Source organism: Meles meles, chromosome 7, assembly GCF_922984935.1.
Source record: "Meles meles chromosome 7, mMelMel3.1 paternal haplotype, whole genome shotgun sequence".
Taxonomy (NCBI): Eukaryota; Metazoa; Chordata; class Mammalia; order Carnivora; family Mustelidae; genus Meles; species Meles meles.
The window spans coordinates 132,880,115-132,903,955 of NC_060072.1; the positions used below are offsets into that span (position 1 = coordinate 132,880,115).

Below are 23,841 nucleotides of genomic sequence, written 5' to 3' on the forward strand. Positions count from 1 at the left end.
GGGGGGGAGGGGGATGTATCTCAGGACACAGGGTTATGTCTCAGGACAAGTTTCACCTGTCCTAGTTTGGACCTTTGAAAACCCTTTGAAAACCTTGCAAAACCCTCCACTGAATCTTTGGGGTATGGAATGCTGCTGTTAATTAAACTCTCTCATTAAAATGTCAGCCCAACTATAGATTCCAAATTCAACCATCTAGATATTTTTTTTTAAAGATTTTATTTATTTATTTGACAGATCACAAGTAGGCAGAGAGTCAGGCAGAGAGAGAGGTGGGGAAGCAGGCTCCCTGCCGAATAGAGAGCCCGATGCAGGGCTAGATCCCAGGACCCTGGGATCATGACCTGAGCCAAAGGCAGAGACTTTAACTCACTGAGCCACCCAGGGGCCCCAACCATCTAGATTTTGATGATAAATCATAAGAGTCTCTCTTCTCCTAATACATCATGGTGTTTTAGAAATCACTTACTGCCTAGGTTAGAATTTCCAACCACTCACCAGATCTAGTCTTATTTCTCTACACTTATTTAACTGTTGATACCTTTAAAAGTTTCCAGAAAAATACTACCTATAATGTAAGCAGTGCAGAAAAAGCTTCTCTGTTGCATGGAAACCCAGAAGAAAGGTTTCTCTCTGCTAAAGCCGTCTAGCCTTTCAATTAGCAGCGACCCATATTCAGAAATGCATATTAACGCTCTTGGATTCAGCATATCTATGTATTGGTTTTATAAACTGGCTGGAAAAAAAAAAAAAGCCATGCATTCGTCCAGAATTCCAAGTGTCTCAGGATAACAAAAAGAAGGAGCTGTCAATCTAGACCAAGCACCCATTCTGTGTGTGAACCATTTCTTCCAACAATAAAGATCCTTACCTTTCGATAAAGGGGAAAAAAATATCTGGTCACTGACTACATCCATGTCTTTGTCCATCTGCAGGCAAAGCAAGAAGTTTCATTACTGAGGATGGAGAGTAGCAACCAATTCAATGTTCAATGGCAAAAAAATAATCTACCTACCAGAGGCGTATGATCACTTCCAGAAGATGTAGAACCTGTTACCAAGTTCGTTTTAGACTGCACAAATAAAGGTTTTAATTTCTGAAAGACACAAAAGGTACGTACTGTGTTATCAAGGGGAGGTGATTATCAAATCAAACGGTTGTAGGAGGTTCTCTGGTCCTTTATTAACCAAGATTTGAAAACTAAGCTCCTGATTTATTTGTTTAAATATGGCTGGGGAAATCCTTTCCTTGAAACCCTTGGAATAGACAGACCCCTTCTTTTTTTGGGCTACTCTGAGAGAAAATTCAAGAAAAATGTTTTCTTCAATGACTTTTCTGACTCTACCTTTTTCTTTTCTTTCTTTTTCTTTCTTTTTATTTAAGCACCGTTGACACACAGTGTTACATTAGTTTCGTGTGTGTAACTTAGTGATTTGACCAGCTACCCTCCATCCCCTGATTCTACTTCCTGTTAATAATCTCCAGCCCGTTTGGGATTCACAACCCATCCCTGGCCAGGGATCACAGTGTTGTCCCCAGCATCTCCTCGTTCCGGGAGGCTATGGCAGTAGTGGTCCTGATTCCCAGGAACTGAATGGTGACAGCCCAGGACCATGTCTTCCAGGAGCCCCCGCATGCAAGAATTGTCCCCAGCATCATTTGTTGCAAAGTAAATGACAACGTAAACATGTGCGGGTGAAAAGGAGGAAACGTACCCTACGCATGGTTATCAGAAAGAGGCCTGAGGTCCGTGGACATACACTGGCGATTTAGGTGAAGTTTTCTGTCCGCAAGGCTTCCGTGTGTGCATACACGCGTGCACACGGGGCTGTTTGCATGTATTTTTCTATTCTCCGTAGCCCATTCCTACTCTCTTTGTTACCACCCCAAGGAAACGATTTAAATATTTTATGTGTATCTTTAATTTAGATATGTTCCTGCAAAAATACATACTTCTGTGCCTGCCTTTTAGTTTCCGCTAGAGGCGTTATGTGCTATCCTATTTGTTGATTCTCTAAAGCGTAGCCTTCTGGTATTTTAACGTCCTCTAAACTGGGATGCATGTCGCAGTAGATGGAATGGCACAGTGTAATTGGCAGCACTTTTCTCTTTTAGAGAATTAGAAAGTCTCTTAGAGACTTAGAACATCTTGAACCAGTGTTAAGCACATTTTAGATTCAAAGTGAAACCCAGTATGCCTTACATGTTCCCGCTTCTCTTGCTAAATACTAAGTACTATGTTTTTAAGCTCCATCCATTCTGCTATGTATGCCTATGTGTACGGCTCAGTACACAGTCACCTGAAGGTTAGGTAAGGTTTTAAGGCAGGAAAATATGAAGGCAAAAAGGAAAATATTATTAATTAAATTAACATCAGGATTAAGAACCTTTGCTTATGAAAAAATACCAAAATACCACCCAAGACTGAAAGAAGATATTTACAACACATATAACTGACAAAGGATTAGTTTCCAAACTATATAAAGAATTCCTTAAATTTTTTTTATTCATCATAAACTTTTTAAAAGATTTTATTTATTTATTATGTTCAGCATATTAGCCAGCATATTGTACATCATTAGTTTTCGATGATAGTGCTCAACGATTCATTAGCTGTGGAAGCTTGGTGTTTGTTCGTTTGTTTAGATTCTATATATAAGAGAGATCGTATGGTATTTGTCTTCCTCTGTCTGTCTTATTCACTTAGCACAATGCCCTCAAGGTCCATCCATGTGAATGCAAATGACAATTTTTGTTCTTTTTTATGGCCAAAAAATATTCCTTTGTATATAATACACCAAATTTTCTTTACCCATTCATCTATTGATGGCAACTTAGGTTGTTTCTATAACTTGGCTATTATAAATAATACTACAGTGTCCATGGTGTATAAAAATTTTTGAATTAGTGTTTTTGTGATCTTCAGACAAGTACCCAGAAGTGGAATTGCTGGATCATATGGTAGTTCTACTTTTAATTTCTTAAGGAACATAGTATTGTTTTCTGTATTGGTTGCACTGATTTACGTTCCCCCAGTAGTGCACAAGGATTCCCTTTTCTCCACATCCTCACCAACATTTATTATTGTTTGTCTTTTTGGTAACAGTCATTCTAACAGATGTGAGTTGATATCTCATTATGGTTTTGACTTGCTTTTCCCTGATGATTAATGATGTTGAGCATTTTTTAAAAAGATTTATTTATTTTAGGGATGCCTGGACGACTCAGTTTGTGAAACATCTGCCTTCAGCTCAGGTCACGATCCCAGGGTCCTGAGCTAGAGTCCTTGTTCAGCAAGGAGCCTGCTTCTCCCTCTGTCTGCCATTCTCCCTGCTTGTGCTCTCTCTCTGACAAATAAAGAAATAAAATCTTTAAAAGTATTTGCATATTTCAGAGAGAGAGCATGTATAAGCAGAGGGAGGTGTAGAGGGAGAGGGAGAGAATCTCAAGCAGACTTCCCGCTGAGCATGGAGCCCATCACTGATATCCTGTAGTTTGCAATATGCAGGTCTTTCACATCCTTGGTCAAATTTATTCCTAAGTAGTTTATTCTTTTTGATGCAATCGTAAATAGGATTGTTTTCTTAACTTCTCTGATAGTTCATTATTAGTGTTAAGTAATGCAAAAGATTTTTGCATGTAGATTTTGTATTGCAACTTTTATTAGTTCTAACAGCTTTTTTAAAAAAGATTTTATTTATTTATTTGACAGAGAGAGACACAGTGAGAGAGGAACACAAGCAGGAAGGGTGGGAGAGACAGAAGCAGCCTCCCCGCTGAGCAAGGAGCCCAATGCGGGGCTCGATCCCAGGACCCTGGGATCGTGACCCAAGCCAAAGGCAGATACCCAATGATTGAGCTACCCAGGCATCCCCTAACAGTTTTTTTAAATAGTTTTAGGATATTACAAATATATTTTCATGCCATCTATAAATAGTGAGAGTTTTATTTCTTCCTCTCCAATTTGTTTGCCTTTTATTTCTTTTTCTTGCCTATTCCTTTTGTTAGGACTTGCAATACTGTGTTAAATAAAATGACAAGAGTGGACATCCTTGTCTTGTTCCTGATCTTAGAGAAAAAGCTTTCAGCTTTTCACCATGGAGTATATTAGCTATGGGCTTGTTATATATGCCTTTTCTTGTGTTGTGGTACATTATATCTGCTTTGTTGAGAGTTTTTATAAAAAATGGTTGTTGATTTTCTTCAGAAAAATGAATGCTTTTTCTGCATCTATTGAGATGATCATATGAGTTGTATCCTTGTGATGTAACAAATTGATTGATTTGAAGATGTCAAAACACCCTTGCATTCCTGGCATAAATCCCATTGATCATGGTGACTAATCCTTTTAATTACTGAACCCTGTTTGCTAATATTTTGGTGGGAATTTTTGCATCTATGTTCAGTAGGGATATTAAATATCCCTAATAGGGATATTTGGCTTGTAATTTTCTTTTTTTTAATGGTATCTTTGTCTGATTTGGTATAAGGGTAATGCTGGCCTCATAAAATGTATTTGGAAGAGTTCTTCTATTTTTTTTGGAAGAGTTTGGGAAGGATTAGTATTGATTCTTCTTGGAATGTTTGGTAGAAGTTACCAGTGAAACCATCCGGTCCTGGGTTTTGTTGTTGTTGTTGGGAGGCCTTTGATTACTGATTCAATATCCTTGCTAGTAATCATTCTGTTCAGATTTTCTATTTCATTATGAATCAGTCTTGACAGGTTACATATTTTTAGAAATTTATCTAGTTCTTATAGGATTTCTATGAATAAATAAGTAAAAGCGAACTCAGTAGACACAAAAGTCTTAAACTTGAAGCACAAATTCAAAGAGAAAACCTGAATGGCCAATATATACATGAAAAGATGACCACATTTATTAGTAGTGAGATAAATGGGTAAAAAAGTTAGACACACACACACACCCCCAACAAACCACAAGAAGAAACCATCACACAATCACAAGACAGGAAAAAATTATAGTCGGACCATGTAAGTGGTAGAGACAATGAAGAAAGTAGAAACTTTCATCCATTCCTGGTTAGAGCGTTAATTAGCAAGAATAATTTGGAAAACGATCTGGCTTTACCTTATATGGCAGAGACTGTTCATCATCCCTCAATACCTATTCTCCTTTTTCCTTTTGGTAATATTTTCACTGGGTATTTGGCCACCCCGTTTTCTCAGTCTTTTGCAGTTCGATCAGCCCAGTGGGACATGAGGGGAAGTGAGGTCCGCCAATTTGTTTCATACTTAAGAACTAACATGCTTGCCCTGGACTTCCTCCTTCTGCCACGTACACCCACAAACATGGAGTTACCCCGCTTTCTCTGTGTGGATGGGGAAACATCCTAGGAAATGGCAGAGCAATGACGGAAGAAACCTGTGGATCATCATGACTGTGGAGTACTCCTCACTCCCCGGCCTGGGGGCTGCTCTTTTCCTCACTGACTTGAGAGAGAGGTAATCTTCAGTCTTATTTAAGGGAGCGTATTTTTGTTGCAGCAATCATATTTGTTCTTCCACAGACTTGAATACACCAATACTCTAGGACCAGCAGTTCTATTATTACTATAAAACCTGGAAAAACTGGGATGCCTGGGTTGCTCACTTGGTTAAGCACCTCACTCTTGATTTCAGCTCAAGTCACTGTTTCAGTGTTGTGAGACTGAGCTCTGTCTCTTAGAGAATCTTAAGATTCTCTCTCCCCTTCTGCCCCTCCGCACCTGCTCACACTCTCTTTCTCACTCTCTAAAAATAAACAAACAAAGCAAAACAAAACAAAAACCCTCGAAAAGTTGCTATACATGTTTATCAGGTGAGAATAAAAGAGCGTTTGGGGCAATAATGTTCATAATAGCAAAAAAGTGAGATCTAACCCAAAGACTGATCAGCAGCAGAGTGGGTAAATAAGTTGTGGTACAGTCAAGCATTAGAGTACTCTCAGTGGGTCAACTACAACCACACGCATCAATGTGGATACATGGATGAGTCTTAAAAGCATAATGTTGAAACAATAGAGCAAATCACTGAAGAATACTTTTTTTCCCCAATTATATTCTTTCATTTATAAAAAGTTGGAAAACAGGTAAAAGTCAGCAATATGTTGCTTAGGAAGACAAGCACTAGCGACAAAACTATCAAGAAGAACATCAGGACAGTGTGGTCTCTGGGAGGGAATGGAGACAAATTGCAATTGGATGGGCTTTTGCAGTTTTATTCTATTGACGGCTTGTATCATGGGAACTCAGGTATTCATATGATCGTCATTCTTTTTTTTTTTTTAAGATTTTATTTATTTATTTGACAGAGAGAGATCACAAGTAGGCAGAGAGGCAGGCAGAGAGAGAGAGAGGAAGCAGGCTCCCTGCTGAGCAGAGAGCCCGATGCGGGACTCGATCCCAGGACCCCGAGATCATGACCTGAGCTGAAGGCAGCGGCTTAACCCATTGAGCCACCCAGACGCCCCTGATCGTCATTCTTTAAGTTGCACACATGTATTTTCACTCATCCCTTCTGTGCACAAAGAAGAAGAAAAAGAAGAAGAAGATGACAAAGAAGAAGAAAGGAAAGAAATAAGAAAAAAGAAAAGAGAAGAAAAGAAAAAAGAAACCAAAACAATTCAGAGTAGAGACAAAATGGATTCTTTCTTTTTTTTTTTTAAGATTTTTTTAAAGATTTTATTTATTTATTTGACAGGAAGAGATCACAAGTAGGCAGAGAGGCAGGCAGAGAGAGGGGAAGGGAAGCAGGCTCCCCGCTGAGCAGAGAACCTGATGCGGGGCTCGATCCCAGGACCCCAGGATCATGACCTGAGCCAAAGGCAGAGGTTTGAATCCACTGAGCCACCCAGGTACCCCAAAATGGATTCTTTCATACTGAGTCTTGATACCAAGTTAAGAGTGTAAGAGTATGGAAACTTACACTGGGGATAAGCAGGCCAATTAAACAGATTTGCATATAATATGAATAGGTTGCTAACTACACAATAACAGATTTAAAATCAGTATTTGAGATAATAATGATTAGACCCAACATGGTACACAAGAGAATACTTACAAAAAGTAATGGTTCCTAAACTTTGGGCTGTCATAGGACACATAAAAATGGTATCACTCGCAGGGAGCCCTGGGGGAAATGGACAAGGTTGCTCCTGGACTTAGTCGGTGGGACGGGAGTTTCAGGCTACCTCCGTCATGGTTCCATCCCTTCCCCCTAGGGGGCCAAGGAAAATCATGATCTCAGCACTCTTTTTTAAAATTATTACTATTTTTATTTTTTAAAACAGATTTTATTTATTTATTTGAGAGAAAGAGAGAGATAGCGACAAGTGGGGAGGAGAGGGAGAAGCAGTATCCCTACTGAGCAGGGAGCCCGAGGCAGGGCTCCATCCCACAACCCCAGGATCACGACCTGAGACTATCTCAGCACTCTTAAAATGAGTTTGGGAAATTCTGATGAGAGGTACAAACTGGAAGGGTTTCCTAAAAATGCCGAGGAAAAGAACAAAGAGAATAGCATTACATTAAAAAGAATGTGTCAGTTATGGAGGACAGAAGACAGATTTTTCAACCTATAATAGTGTTTCTGAAAAAGACACAAAAACAAATCCTGCCATCATTAGAAGTATACATAAGAAACTTGTCTAAGTTGAAAAAAAAAAGATTTAGATTTATAGGTTAGAGAGGCTCATTTTATTCAAGAGAAATTAATAAAATAATGTGGTAACTCATTTCCTGGTGAAACTTTAAATTTAAGTTTCAAGAAAATAGCTTATAAATATCCACTTGGGGGAAAATAAGCCAGGTTAATAAACAAAAAACAAATACTAATCTGGCTTCAGTCAGGGTGAGGCATAAAGAAGTGAAGATACTGTTCCTTTCACTTAAAAAAAGAAAGACAATCAAAGACAAGATCCAGTTTCTAAGAAATCAGAATTAGGAACTAAAGAGTGGTAAAAGTCATGATTTTTGAAGAAGATTTTATTTATTTATTTGAGAGAGAGAGAGCCCAAGGGGTAGGGGATATACTGATGCAATTAAGGCTGAAATGAAACTTGGAGGAACAAAATCATTCATGAACGCTTCTTTACCCAGAGTGGGTGAAGACTCAGTCTTGTTTCATTCTTGTTGTTGTAACTGCACAACTGTAATTCGATTTTACATTAAAGTTCACTGTTACAATACAGATAAAGCAAGTAAAATGTGGTTCATAATACATAAGCCAGGAAACAAAGGAAAGAACAAGCAGTCGCAAAATAAGGCGACAGAAACCCCAAACACATCATTTTATGCTGATAAATGCATGTAGTTTCAGTTTTCATACTGAAGGCAAATGAGTGTCAGGTTAGGTTTACAGAACTAACATCCAATCTTTGTTATTTATAAGTTTGCAGCCGAAGGCAAGTGATATAGCAGTACACAGTGTGAGCAAAGCCAGCAGCAACATACAGAGAAGACGACGGTATGCGTAAGAGAAGTGATAACAGACAAGTTAGAATTCAAGGCTAACAAGAACCTCACAGGCCAGGAGTGGAAGGTGTAATCCATAGCAAACACATGACAGTGAAAAGCCTCCCTGAGCTGAGTGAGAAAACAGAGTAACACAGAATATAAAGCACAAACTACAATCATGGTGGGCTTTTACCTGCTAACTGTATCTACTACGTTGCTCTAGGGCATAGCCTCAGAATTTAATAAGAAACCTTTGTCGTTTATGTATTTAGATTAGATATTTGGTAGCTATTTGGCTCTTTGGATTCTGAAATAAACCACTGGCTAAAGAGATTCAATCAAAAACCTAGTGGATATTTTTTTTAAAGATACTGATTTGCTGATGAGACTGAACACCCAAAACTGAAATAATCCGGTTAAAAAATGGGCAAAGACACGAATAGACTTTTTTCCGAAGAAGATATATAAATAACTAACAGATAACTGAAAAGATGCTCCACGTCACTCATCATTAGGGAAATACAAGTCAAAACTGTAATGAGATACCACCTCACACCCGTCAGAATAGTCAAAAAAAAAAAAAAAAGGAAAGGAAGAAATTAATTTGCTGATTCTCAAACATGTTCTAAGGATATAGAATTGCCAAGACAGGGCATCTGGGTGGCTCAGTCAGTTAAGCATCTGCTTTCGGCTCAGGTCATGATCCCAGGTCCTGGAATTGAGGCCTGCATTGGGCTACCTGCTCAGTGGGGGTTTGCTGCTCCCTCTGCCCCTCACTCTCTTAAATCTTAAAAAAACAAAACAAAACAAAACAATAGAATTGCCACAACAAGCTTGGAGACGAAGAATAAAATGGCAGAACTTATATAACCTGATATCAAGACTTATTATAAACCTACATTAAGATAATATGGTATTGGATAAAGGACAGACAAATAGGCCAATGAGATAAAATAGAGGGCTTAGGAACAGACTCATACATACGTTGTCAATTCTATTAGAACAGAGGAACCACTGAAATGTGAAATTCAATGGGAAAAGAAAGACCAAAATCACATTGTAAGTTTATGAGGAATATGAGATATAGTCCAGCCACAGAAAACACAATCTCCCACAGAAAAAAAAAAAAAAAAAAAAAGCTAGGCTGATCTTCCTTAAAATTAAAACTTTCTCAAATTTTTTTTTAATTTCTGATCTTCAAAAGGCACTGCTCTGAAAATGGAAGGAAAAACCACAAGAGTGGGAATAAGCATTTGCAATATATATATATGACAAAAGACTCCTATCCAGAATATATAACAAAATGCTATAACTCAATAATAATAAAAACAGACAGAAATGGGAGGAAGGGGAATGGGGAAACAATGTACAGTTTCATTTTATTTATTTATTTTAAAATAGTATTGGGGCGACTGGATGGCTCAGTGGGTTAAAGCCTCTGCCTTTGGCTCAGGTCATGATCCCAGCATTGTGGGATCGAGCCCTTCATCGGGCTCTCTGCTCAGTAGGGAGCCTGCTTCCCCCTCTCTCTCTCTGCCTGCCTCTCTGCCTGCTTGTGATCTCTGTCTGTCAAATAAATAAAATCTTAAAAAAAAAAATAGTATTTATTTTAGTGGGGGGAGGGACAGTGGGAGAGGGAGAGGAGTTGCGAGCAGACTCCCCACTGACAAAGAGCCTGACATGAGGCTCCATCTCACAACCCTGAGATCATGACCTGAGCCAAAATCAAGAGTTGGATTCTTAACCACCCAGAGGCCCTAAAGTTTCCTTTTTCTAAGATGAAATGATTTCTGGAGATTGGTTTCACAACAATGTGAATGTACTTAACATTATTAAATTGCACAGTTGAAAACAGTTCGGATGGTAAATTCTAAGTTATATGTATTGCACCACAATTTATTTAAAAGACTTGGGTAATCCCTTATGGAAAAAAGATCTAGAATTAGTCAAAAAGCATATCAAAAGATATTAACATCATTAATTAGTACAGAATGCATTTTTTTAAAACTTCCATGAGACATTATTTTAAGGTAGCCCACCTTTAAAAACTGACAATATTCATGTTGGTATATGAATATCATGTTGGTGACAATATCATGTCAGGACACCGGAACTCTCCAGCATTATTGGGGGTACGGTAATGGGATACAATCGCTCTGGGATGTAAACTTAAACATTGATATTCCTGTATCCCAGCTATTCCAGTCCTACCTGAGAGTTACACAAACATATTTCTGGAAATAACTAGTATAAGAATGTTTGTAGCACGTTTTTTTCCCCCCAAAACAGCTCCTAACTGGAAACAGCCCAGGAGTCCATTAAGAGGAGAATGGATAAACAAACTATTGTTTATCCATACCATAGAATGTTATTCAGCAATACAGAGAAACAATTGCTAAGCATGCACATAATAAGGGTCAACCTTTTTTTTTTTTCAAGATTTTATTTATTTATTTGACAGACAGAGATCACAAGTAGGCAGAGAGAGAGAGAAGGGGAAGCTCCCTGCTGAGCAGAGAGCCTGATGTGGGGCTCAATGCAGGGCTCCATCCCAGGACCCTGGGATCATGACCTGAGCTGGAGGCAGAGGCTTAACCTGCTGAGCCACCCAGGTGCCCCAACAAGGGTCAATCTTAAAACACTATACTGAGTTAAGATAAGCCAGACATAAAAGAATGTATACTGTATGATTCCAACTGTATAAGCTTTTAAAAAATATTTTATTTACTTATTTGACAGAAAGAGAGAGATCACAAGCAGGTAGAGAGACAGAGAGAGGGGGAAGCAGGCTCCCCGCCGAGCAGAGAGCCCGATGCGGGGCGCCTGGGTGGCTCAGTGGGTTAAAGCCTCTGCCTTCGGCTCGGGTCATGATCCCAGGGTCCAACTGTATAAGTTTTAAGAACAGGCAAAATTAATCTGCAGTCATAGAAATCAGAGCAGTATTTGTCTGGCATGAGGATGTGACTAAGGTATTGTCTGGAAAGGGACACCGGAAAATTTCAGGGGGGATGGAAATGTTCTACCCTTTCATTTAGGTGATGGCTGCACAGGGCAAAACACTTCAAATGATACACTTAATTATTGGTGAACATTCCAATAGCCATACCCATATTACCTCAATAGTAAGAAAATACTAACCCTTTTCTTTCATAGCATTTATTCAAATATGTCATTTAAAGTTTGTGATGTTTCGTTATTAATATCTATGTTCTCTCCTCTGCAATTCAGGCGCTATTCTAATCTCTGCAAGTAAAAGAGTTGACAAGACAGACCAGTCCGTGCCCTCATGAAATTTAGAGTCTGTAAAAGTAGGAGCCCTATTTGTCACAGGCACTATCTCACAAGCATGGTGCTTGGTGAATGTTTACACTCAGTAAATATTTGTGGAGTGGCGTAGGGAACCAAGGAAAAATTAGTTACCTAAAACTCACTCACTCATCACTCTCCGTTTCCCTGCTGCCCCCCCAACCCCTGTCTATTTTTCTTCAATATTTGCTATCCAGTCTGACAAGGGTCTCTAGTGCCTATATACTTGTGGTCATATCGATAAGGGTCATGAGCCTGGAATCCCACAGAAGTAATGGCACATGGACGTATTCTAGGCTGGACGGAGACTAGCCCTCCTCCTCGGGAAGACAGAGCAAGGGCGAGGCAGACATTTTTCTCAAGAGAAGGACGAGATCTATTAATGTACCTGCACTGGGGAAAATTTGGAGATTTTAGAATTCTGTTTCATTAAACCTGGCCAGTTCACCTTTGGACCAGACAGTTTTATCAGGTAATCCTTAAAAAAAAAGCCTGATTTTTGAGTTAGCACAACATTCTCATGGGTCTAACAATATTTTATTTGTCCAGCTGATTAAATATCGGAAATGAGGATTATTCCAATTGAAACTGTAACCTTCAGTCAGAAGAGGAAAAACCAAAAGGAGAAAAAAGACACTAGATAGTCTTATCTATGGAAACCAGTCTGGGGACATTTCAGGGGAGTCAAGTATTAAAAGTTCATTCAGCAAGGTTCAGATTACCAGGTAACTTCGTTAAAAATTAGAAATAATTTCATGTTATCATGCTAACATTCTTAAGTCCTTTCATCTCCTGCAACAACTTAAAATTTAGAAAATTAAGTCAAAGTAAAAAATGCTGAAAAAAATTTTAAGAGTAATTTTAGATTGGAAGCTTCCTAAAGCAAGAGGCTGGATTTCATATTTCTTGCACTCATGCCCACAAACCTTGTCCTATAATACTTGGCATCACGACAGGAACTCAATAGCATGTATAGCACGTGATTTTTTCCTAGTATTTGAAATTTCCTGGATGTATTTCTCCACTGGATCTCATGTACCTTGACAATCACAGCTCCCAACTAGAAACATTAAGTAAACAGGTTAAAAAAAATAGTCTATTTCAAAACTGGGTTTTCTCTACAAGTGACTTCTAGTACGCAAATAAATGGCTTGGTACTAGGAAAAGATGCTTTTGCCTCCTTTTTCCCCTTCGAAAGTGACTGGACACTTGGATCTTTTTTTTTTTTTTAATAAGATTTTATTTATTTATTTGACAGATAGAGATCACAAGTAGGGAGAGAGGCAGGCAGAGAGAGAGAGAGAGAGAGAGGAGGAAGCAGGCTCCCCGCCAGGCAGAGGGCCCGACGCGGGGCTCGATCCCAGGACCCTGGGATCATGACCTGAGCGAAAGGCAGAGGCTTTAACCCACTGAGCCACCCAGGCGCCCCTGGACACTTGGATCTTGAGCTTTGGTATTTCCTTTTTGTTCCATCCATGCCCACCAGTGGTCAGAATGACAAATGTCCCAGCTGGTGTCACCCCGCTTCTGAAATTTTCACTTTGCCTCTGTTATAGCCCAACCACGGTGCATTGAAAAGATTTGTTTATGCATCTCTATCTCGTACCAGTCTGAGCCCTTCAGGTTCAGGCACTCAGGTCCATGTGTTTAGTATCTAGTAGGATGACTGTCCCATACTATTTCCAGACAGGGGCTCAATAAATGTTAAATAAGAACAAAAAGGCATGTACAAATAACGAAGAGACAAACAGTATCGAAACATTACAGGTACCTACAATATAATTGAAGGACGTGTCAGCAAGCACGGCAAACTGACGAAACAACGTGTGCCTGGTAAACATCTCATCTTTAAGGGCATGAAAGCTACAATAAAAGAAATGGTGAAATTAAAATGTATAGAGATCATAAGAGAAAGCAAATTAATATCATGTTCACGTGGTTAGGAACTACAGTTTTCATTGTGAAAGGGATACAAGTAAAAAATTTGAAATATTAATATGAATGTTACTTCTTTCATTTTTAGTTATTTTTAGAGGCTTTATTTTTAAGCAAGCCCTACACCCAGCGTGGGGCTTCAACGTCCAACCTTGAGATCAAGAATCACATGCTCTACTGACTGAGCCAGCCAGGTGTCTCTGCTTTTTTCATTTTTAAAATGACATATTTCCCAGCCCTGAAAAGGCACAGAAGCAATGAATGACAACCCAGTATCAATGAGTATCTTGGACCCCAAACTGTGGTTTTGGGGTTTTTAAAAAATTTTTTCAAGATTTTGTTTATTTACTTGAGAGAGAGAGAGAGACAGGAAGACAGAGAGAGAACAAGCAGGGGGAAGGGCAGAAGAAGAGGGAGAGGGAGAAGCAAACTCCCTGCTGATCTCTGAGCTAGATGCAGGGCTCCATCCCAAGACTCTGAGACCATGACCTGAGCTGAAGTCAGATGTTTAGCTCACTGAGCCACCCAGGTGCCCCCAAACTGTGCCTTTAAAACTATTTCTCCCTAAAAGGAACCAGAACATCTTTCAGAGATGGCTGTTTCTAGATCTAAGATAATACATGTCCAAGTTAAGCCTGGGACATTTTATTGTTAAGGGAGTCATCAAAGACTGTACCAAAACAACACAGTAGTAAACCTTGAGCAATAAACCTTGAGGGAGAGGGCTCCCGCTGACTTACAGTTGGAGAAATTGAGCCTCAAAAATAATGACCATAAGGTAGAGAAATTGAGCATCAAAAATCATGACTATAAGGAATCCAGATTGCAAATGTTGTTAAAAGTAGGAGAGTCACTCTCAGAAAAGCATATTCTGAAGACAAAGTCAAGAGTATGCTGGACAAGCTTTGGGTAGCCATGAGGAAGGAACAAAAAAATCTCAGGGTTCTGTCACATGGAGGGTCTTAGAAGAGACTGGGTGTGTCTCAGGGACTAAAACCATAAAGAGGTATCACTGCAAAACTGCCAGCATGGCTAAAACCAAAAAGACAGACCATAATAAGTGTTAGATAGAACACAGAGAAATGGGAGCCCTTATCCCCTGCTTGTGTAATTGGAAAATGGTTCAGCCACTTTGGAAAACAGTTTGGCAGTTCCTCGAAATGTTAAACATAGAAGTATCATATGACTTAGCAATTTCTTCCAGTCTATACCTAAGAGAATTGAAAACACATGTTCCACCCCAACGCCTGTACCTGACTGTTAATAGCAGCATTATACGCAGTAACTAAAAAGTGGAAATAATTAAAATGTCTACACAGGGAAGAACGGGTAAACAAAATGGAGTATATCCCCCCCACAATGGAGTATTATTTGGTAACCAAAAACAATGAACAAATGAACTTGAGAACATTATGCCAAGTGAAAGAAGCCAGTCACAAAAGGTCACAGAGCGTATGATTCCATGCATATGAAACGTCCAGAACAGGCAAGGTCATACAGACAGAAAGTAGATTAGTTGCTAATGGCTGGCAGTGATGGCCATGGGGTGTGGCTGCCAATAGATACGCAGTTCCTTTATGGGTTGGTGACATGTCCTGATTTAGGGAGTGGTAATTGTTGTCCAACTCTGTGAATGCACTAAAAACCATCCTTTAAGAGGGTGGTTTGTAAACTATATGCCAATAAAGTTGTTATACAATAATTTACTATGTGTGCTTAAAAAAATAGAAACTTATGAATAAAGAGGAAAGAAAAAGGCAGAGCAATGATGACTTTAATATCACTATGATGAAGAAAACAGAGCAAAAGATTGGAAAAATTGATAAAAAGATGGTGAATTTCAGCACAAAAGTAGAATCTACTAAAAAAATGACTAGTCATCTTAGAACGGAAACTATCATATATGATATTAAGAAGTCACTACATGAGCTGAATAGTGGGATGGATTCAGCCGAGCACAGACAGGATTACTCATCTCAAAGGCAGATCAATAAAAAATACATATAGTCAAAGTGAAGCCTAGAGAGGAAAGAGTAGGAAACCAGACAGGAGTGTAAGAAACACGTGGGTTGGAGTCAAAAGGCACAACTTATGTATAATTAGAATCCTAGAGGAGGAGACCTGATAGTTGGTAAGTCTCAGCATGCCTGGTGGAAGCCAGTACTCAATGCACTGGCATCCTGAACAGGCTGAGGGAAAAAAAACTACCAGCACAGAAACATTCTACATTCAGAGAAGTTATTCCTCAATCATGAAGGTAAAATAAAGACATTTTCCCCATAAAAGAAAGCTGACAGAATTAGTTGCCGGCAAACCTATATGAAAAGAAAAACTAAAGAGAGCTGTTGGGACAGGAGGAAGATGATCCCAGATGGAAACACACTGAAAGCAGGAAGAAATAAAAAGCTCAAAGAGTAAAAATGTTAATGGACGTGAATACTGACTACGCCTAACAATAACTGTAATGTTCGATGGTGTTAAACATTTATAGGGAATGAAAACGAAAATGTGGGAGGGGGTTAAATGGAGATAAAATATTCTAAGGTTCTAGAATTCTTTCTTTTTTTCTTTTTCATTGAAATATAATTGATTTGCACTATCCTGTTGGTTTCAGGTATACAACATGGTGACTCTAAGGTTCTAGAATTCTTGAGGAAGTAGTAAATAGAAATTTGTAGAAGACTGTGGTAAGCAAAGAATGTGGGTTAAAATTTCAAAAAGAGAAAAGAATGAATAACTAACAAGTCAGTAGAAGAAAATATGGAATAAAAATACGTTGATTAGTCCAAAAAAAAGGTGAAAGGAGAGAAGAAGAAACAGCTTGGCTAAATAGAAAAAAAAATGTGTTATGTGGTAGATATAAACCCAAGGATACCAGTAATCTCACTAGAAGTAAATTAAGTAGGGCAAAAAAATATATAAGGCAGGCAGGTCAGATGAAAAATCCAGCTCTATGCTTCTTACAAGAGACACATTCAAATATAAAAACAAGATATGTTGAAAGAAAAAAGCTGGGGAAAAAGCACCATGCAGTCTGAATCAATGAAGAGTGATACAGCTATATTAACACCACATGAAGTAGACATTAAGCAGGAAGCATTTTACAGATAGAGAGGGATGGCTCATAATGATACATACACATGATAGCTTCGTAGGAAGACACCAGGATTTAAATTTGTAGGTATCCAGCAACGTAGCCATAAAATATTTAAAGCAAAAATTGACAGAACTGAAAAAGAAATAGATAAATCTGTAAGCACAGTGGAAAACTTAATACTCCTGTCTTAATAGTCGGAACTGTAGCAAAAATTTAAGGATATAAAAGATACAAAAAATACAATGGTTAAACTTGGCCTAATTGAAATATATAAAACACTGCACCCAGTGATAGAATTCGTCTTCTTTCTAAGTGTACATGAATCATTTTCCAAAATCAACAATATGCTAAGCAGAAAACAAGTATCAAAATTTTAGCAGATTGAAATAATTCAGAGTAGGTTCTCTGAGCCCAGTAGAATTAATCTAGAAACACAATTAGGCAATCTTCAACTACCCAGAAATAAAACACATCACTTCTAAATAACCCACAGATCAAAGAGAAAATAAAATAGAATTTAGAAAATGTTTTATACTGAACGATAGTACGTAACATGTTGCAATTTGCGGGATGCAACTGAAGCAGGGCTTAGAGGACAATATAGAGGCTGAAATGTATGCAGTAGAAGAAAAAAATCTGAAAACCAATGATCTCAGCTTTCTTTTTAGGAAGGATAAGAAATCATACTCAAAAAAGTAAAAGGAAGAAAATAATGAAGACAAGAACAGAAACTAATGAAAAGAAAACAAATATATGAGAGAAATTCAACAAAAGAAAAATGATTTCTTTGAAATAAATAATAAATCCGCGACTGCACAGTTAGTATCCGTCCCACACCACGACGCAGTACGCGGGATTACACAGTCTCTGTTGCATCTCACCCTGAATGAGTGTTTGCTGATGCAACCACAACGAGAGAGATGATGGGTTATGTCCCGGCATTACGTCCCAATTAGTCAATTAAGTGAGAAAACATAGAGAAAATAGGTAATCATGCTTGCTGCTATTCCAAATGTTTAGATATCAACATAAAGTCTGCCTAGACCAAAATGATGAAATGAACATAGACCATCTTGAGGAACAGCAAATCAACTCAAAGTAAAACTGAGACATTCTTGTAACTCGTCATTGAAATATGGGATGAATTCCATTGGGACAGATCGAGGGTAACATTAAGGATCAGAGTGAACCCCACAGGGGCGCCTGGGTAGCTCATTTGGTGTATCAAGCCTCAGAAGGAATCCCCCTACCGGCTCCCTGGCGGGGGTCTGCTTGTCCCTCTCTCTCTCTCTCTGCCCACACCCCCCCACCCCTGCTCATTCTCTCTCTCTTTCTTTCTCTCAAATAAATAAATAAAATCTTAAAAAAAAAACAAAAAACTGAACCCCACAGAAATAAGTCAGGGAAAGAGAGTCCACTCAGTTTCAGAGACTCACAATCCGTGTTTGGGGAAATTAAATTCAGGGCATGTTTAAGCCAGTTTCAGGCTCCTGTTTCTCACCTGTGTCTGTATTCTGCTCTTAGAGTACCTGTATGAGGTAGGTAGAGCAGGAATTAAGATGCACGTTTTTCAGAGCAGTGAGCGTTACCAGAACGGAAGCACAAGCAAGAGTGCAAAGCAGAACATTTTACCACAAGGAGGAGATCTTTCTCTCACCACCTGGTGGTACTCCTGCTGGCACGGGCATTCTCCATGTCCCCCCCCCCCCCGCCCCCGGCATTACTTCGGGGTGATGTATGCAGCAGCGTATAGGATTTTATGTTCTTTCTCCCTCTCTCTCATACGCCCTCGCGGTCATAGTTTGTGCTTATGGGGTGCTGTGCAGATGTAAGGCATTATTGTCCCACGAAGTCCTGTGTGAGTCTAGTGCTTGACCTCTGACATCAGACCCACCCTGAATCCATCCTGTCCTGAATGCTCCTTGACTGGGAGAAAATCTTACAATGGAACTTCCAACGTGTGATAAAGAGAAGAGAATCTGGGAGACATTATGGCCAGAATATAGATGTTTTAAATTAACTTCTTAGGACAAGGGGAAAAAAGAGGCATTTTCTCTACTTGGTGTTCCTTTTAGCCTTTCCAGAATTTTACAGTAGTCACTTACTCCCCATTTAAAAAGACAAAGGTGACATAGGGAAGATAAAATGATTATGTGAGTGAAGGACAGATCTGAGGATTTAAGGAATTGGTGCTGTTTTGCCTGTGAAAGGATAGAGGATCCAGTGTATAAAAAAATTTTACAAAGAAGATCTAGACCAGTTAAATATTATCATGTCCAAATGAACAGGAAACTGTTTTAATAGCCCATGAGGGAAGATGACTAGGTAGGTCTGATTAAACTAGAAACCAAGAACAGGCTGTCTGTCCTGTTGACCCTTTAAAACTGAAATACAGAGTTGGGGGAATGAAATAGAATCTTCAATTATTTTTTCTTTGAAGTGACTTTGACAACCCTTCCATTTTAAGCCAACTATTTTGCATTTCTTGTTAAAGGTGGATGCTGGCATTCCATATTAATTAATATGCAAGGAAAAAATGCAAGGCTCCCAATCACCTTAAAAGATGATTAGTCACATTTTTATCAATAGAATTTATATATATCCCCACATACCTATTCCTGAGAATATAGAACTTCTTTTCCCAGTTTTTGTTTATCTGTTCTGATTCTTTCTTAAATCTGTAATAGATTTATAGATGGTTAAATGTTGTATTAGCCACACATGAACAATTATGCTTCATTATTACTAGTACCTTTCTGTCTTCTTTTTCTCATTTTCTAAATTAGCCTTTAGTATTTGTATTTGCTTCTCCAAAACATGTGTGTCTTCAACCTTTCAATAGAAAATGCATCACCAAGTGAATGAAATGAACAATATATTCTGTTTCTCCATAAATCTGAAAAGCTATTTCTATTACATAGCATGCATAGTCTACCTATCAAAAATAATTTGAGGGAATAGTGAGTTACATTTACTTGCAAATGCCCATAAATTACAAGAATTAAAGATCCATCCTCCATGTTTTGTAAGTGATTCATTTAAAGGCAGCCGGTTCTAAACAATATTACAAAACAATCACAACATATCTTCATCATGCCTCCCCCTACCTGGCATCCCTTTTTCTAAATCTTGTTTTCCCTCTCTCACTGTGACCTCTCCAGCCCATTAAAGGCAGGAGCTGCTCCAGTTACTCTATTTATTTCCTTCCTTCCTTCCCTCCTTCCTCTCTTTCCTTCTTTCCCTTCCTCCATCCCTCCCCTCCTTTCTTCCTTCCTTCTACCTACCTTCCTCCCTCCCTTCCTTCCTCTGTCTTATCAAAACTGTTCTCAGGAAAGGATCTGACCAAATCAATCCCATGAGAGCTTTATGTCATCCATTTCTCAGGACTGTTTATATTTTACAAGAGGACAAAGTTTAGGAAAAGGAATGAATCTCTAACAGTGGAATTGGAGGCATATCATGAATAAGAGAGATTTCGTTGGATCCAATGGGGATGTACCCCAGAATCAGACTACAGTGGGAATCAGGTCCTTTGTCTCTTCATAAGACTGACTCTCGGTGTAGCTTTCGAAGTCGTTGCCACTTTTGCGGAATAGTCAGCATCAATATAAACAGTAAGCATGTCAGTAGTAATGGTCATATTAGTCCTTAATATACCTTAGCCACTGGCAATTTCACCTTTTCTTCTTGCACCGCAGCTGGTTTTGCGTGCTTCACCTGGTGTGAAAATAAACTAACGTAAATATAACACTTCAAATCAGTGCATAAAGATGTGGTTTTTCTGCAGCTTCAAGACAGGCAACTGAGCCTTACAATATGCAAACATAGTCCCACAGGGGTCTTCCTGGCCTTCTCTTGTACGAAGTCCAGGGCTTTTGTACATTGCCTTTGCAACGGTGCGATCACAGCCCATTAAAACCAACTTCCCTAATACCATCTTTTCAAAGTGCATGTCTCTGTACTCATATATTGGCCAAATTTTGCTATCATACTTTTTTTATTAATCAGTGAAGTCACAAGCTTTAAGAAAACTTTATTTTAAATGATGATTATAATGACTTTTCACCACTGTTATCTCTCTGATGATAAGAGCGGATGATGGAGAGAAAACTTCTGAATATAAAAATCCGCTTGATTAGCTATCTCTGGGTTCCTACACAAAAGACAGAAGAAGGGGCTCCTTATTACTACCACTACCTCTCTGGTGGGTTCTGTGACCCAAAAGGCCTTGAATTGTGACTCAACAGGCCCAAAAGACCTGTTGCCTGCCTTGGTGAGGTAGGCCCCACCCAGGAAGGTGTAGTGACAGGTCCAGAACTAGAGAGTTCTGCAGAATAAAGTAAAAGGAACTTAGAGCTAGCTCCCCTGAGTAATTAGAAAGACTGGGAAGCGAGGGAGAGAGACAAGGCAAGGCCACAAGGCTTGGTGTGGTAACGTCGCCAGTGACCAGTTCCAGGGGTGATGGCCACTATTCAATTTGAAATGGCATCTTGCTGATGCCTGGTCACTGTCCCTTCCCTTCTTCAATCTCCTCAAATTTACATAGGCAAAATGTCCTGAGAGTGGGTTTTTTTAGTAGACATCGCAGAATTGGATTGAATTCAAGTTCTGATTAAACAAAATGGGAAAGAGAACTTGGAAACTAACTTAGTTCCATGGAAGGAGGAGCCAGACATGGAGACAGCCACCCGAAGATGCCATGGGCATCTGCGAAAAGCCTGGGACATGCTCTAGGCTGCCACAAAGCACAGAAGGTGGGTTTGAACCAATTTTATTTATATCTGAAGGAACAGAGAGAACACAGCTGACATCAACTGCCACAAATAAAAAACAACAAAATTTGTAGTAACAGCCATAAAAGCTATAGTTTATTGAGTGCCGATTCTGTGCCAGGCACTTCGCATACATTATCGTTTATTTCTATACACCAACCCATTGATTTCTTCATATTACTTTAGTTTATTTTAAAGATTATATATATATATATTTGAGAGAGAGCATGTGCGTGCTTAAGTGGAGGGGAGGAGCAGAGGGTGTTGGAAGGAGAGAAATTCAAGGATACTCCATGCTGAGCACGAGCCCCTTAGGGGTTCAATCCTGTGACCCTGAGATCAGGACCTGAGCCGAAATCAAAAGCTTGCCTTCAACCAACTGAGCCACCCAGACGTCCCTCATATTACTTTAGATTTTTTGTAATAGATAATACATGCATTTTTTAAAACAAACTGCAAATAGCATTCACGAACCTGAAACTCTCACTTCCCAGAAGCTAAAGTTTTGTTTGCTCATTGTGTTTTGTTTTCATTTTTCTCATCACTATTGTAAATAAATAACAGCCTTTATTGACTTGGGCTTCTCCACAAATAAAGATTAAGAATTTAAAGCATTCACATTACCTTCTACCTTCTGTCTCTCCCTCAGATGCCTGTTTTTTTTTTTAATTTGCAAATGTTTAGCTCATATCATACTTGCCTTTATTATCATTTCGAAATATATGAACTTACATATTTTGATTTATTAACTCCCTGCTGTGAAAGATGGGAAATTTATTTAATCTTTTGTCCCCCCTAACACTCCTCTCTCTCTCAACCTTCCAGTTTTTGGAAGCCATGTTATTTTTACATTGTTAATGTCTATAGGATTTTTATTTTTTTTTAAGATTTTATTTATTTATTTGAGAGAGAGAGAGAGTGAGAGAGAGCATGAGCGAGGAGAAGGTCAGAGGGAGAAACAGACTCCCCATGGAGCTGGGAGCCCGATGCGGGCCTTGATCCCGGGACTCCGGGACTGCTGAAGGCAGTCGCTTAATCAACTGAACCACCCAGGTGCCCTATAGGATTTTTCTTAAACTATAATTAGGTACCCCACACTTTGTCCACAGCCTGGTTCTAAAAAGTGAAATGTATTTCTGTAGCTCTTACTTACTGTAGGACCAAGAAGTATAATTGGCTCCACAGAGAAGACTGTAAGTGAACCTGTAACTAAACTTTGCTACTGAAAGGAGGCTCTTCCCAGTGCGCTCTAATGTTTCGACTTTTCATTTTCTAGCTCCCCTTCCTTCTGAGTCACACTGACTTTCTCCTTCCTCTTGCACTCTTATCATCCTGCATATTGGATTCTCTCTACGTTCTTGAATAATTTTTTAAACAGGTTCCACATATAGTAAACTTTTTGAGTTTCACATATTCAAAAATACTTTTATTTCTCTTATATACTCAGTTGAGACTTTAGTTTGGATATAAGAATTAGGATTCGAGCAAACGACATATCAGATAAAGGGCTAGTATCCAAAATCTATAAGGAACTTAGCAAACTCAACACCCAAAGAACAAACAATCCAATCAAGAAATGGGCAGAGGACATGAACAGACATTTCTGCAAAGAAGACATCCAGATGGCCAACAGACACATGAAAAAGTGCTCCACGTCACTTGGCATCAGGGAAATACAAATCAAAACCACAATGAGATACCACCTCACACCAGTCAGAATGGCTAAAATTAACAAGTCAGGAAATGACAGATGCTGGCGAGGATGTGGAGAAAGGGGAACCCTCCTCCACTGTTGGTGGGAATGTAAGCTGGTGCAACCACTGGAAAACAGCATGGAGGTTCCTCAAAATGTTGAAAATAGAACTACCCTATGACCCAGCAATTGCACTACTGGGTATTTACCCTAAAGATACAAACATAGTGATCCGAAGGGGCACGTGTACCCGAATGTTTATAGCAGCAATGTCTACAATAGCCAAACTATGGAAAGAACCTAGATGTCCATCAACAGATGAATGGATCAAGAAGATGTGGTATATATACACAATGGAATACTATGCAGCCATCAAAAGAAATGAAATCTTGCCATTTGCGACGACGTGGGTGGAACTAGAGCATATCATGCTTAGTGAAATAAGTCAATCGGAGAAAGACAACTATCATATGATCTCCCTGATATGAGGACATGGAGAAGCAACATGGGGGGTTAGGGGGATAGGAGAAGAATAAATGAAACAAGATGGGATTGGGAGGGAGACAAACCATAGACGACTCTTA

The 23,841-nt window shown here is 39.0% G+C and overlaps 1 protein-coding gene across 1 annotated transcript in view; it reads right to left on the reverse strand.

The window, feature by feature from the left end:
• Window positions 1-23,841, reverse strand: part of C7H10orf67 (chromosome 7 C10orf67 homolog) — a 152,697-nt gene that overhangs the window by 18,690 nt on the left and 110,166 nt on the right. Inside the window, exons 11-16 of the mRNA XM_046013431.1 lie at window positions 20,450-20,509; window positions 19,545-19,624; window positions 19,405-19,470; window positions 13,536-13,623; window positions 1,016-1,096; window positions 872-929 (exon numbers count right to left, since the gene is read on the reverse strand). Of these exons, the coding sequence (XP_045869387.1) occupies window positions 872-929; window positions 1,016-1,096; window positions 13,536-13,623; window positions 19,405-19,470; window positions 19,545-19,624; window positions 20,450-20,509 (433 nt within the window). The remainder of the gene's footprint in view (window positions 1-871; window positions 930-1,015; window positions 1,097-13,535; window positions 13,624-19,404; window positions 19,471-19,544; window positions 19,625-20,449; window positions 20,510-23,841) is intronic.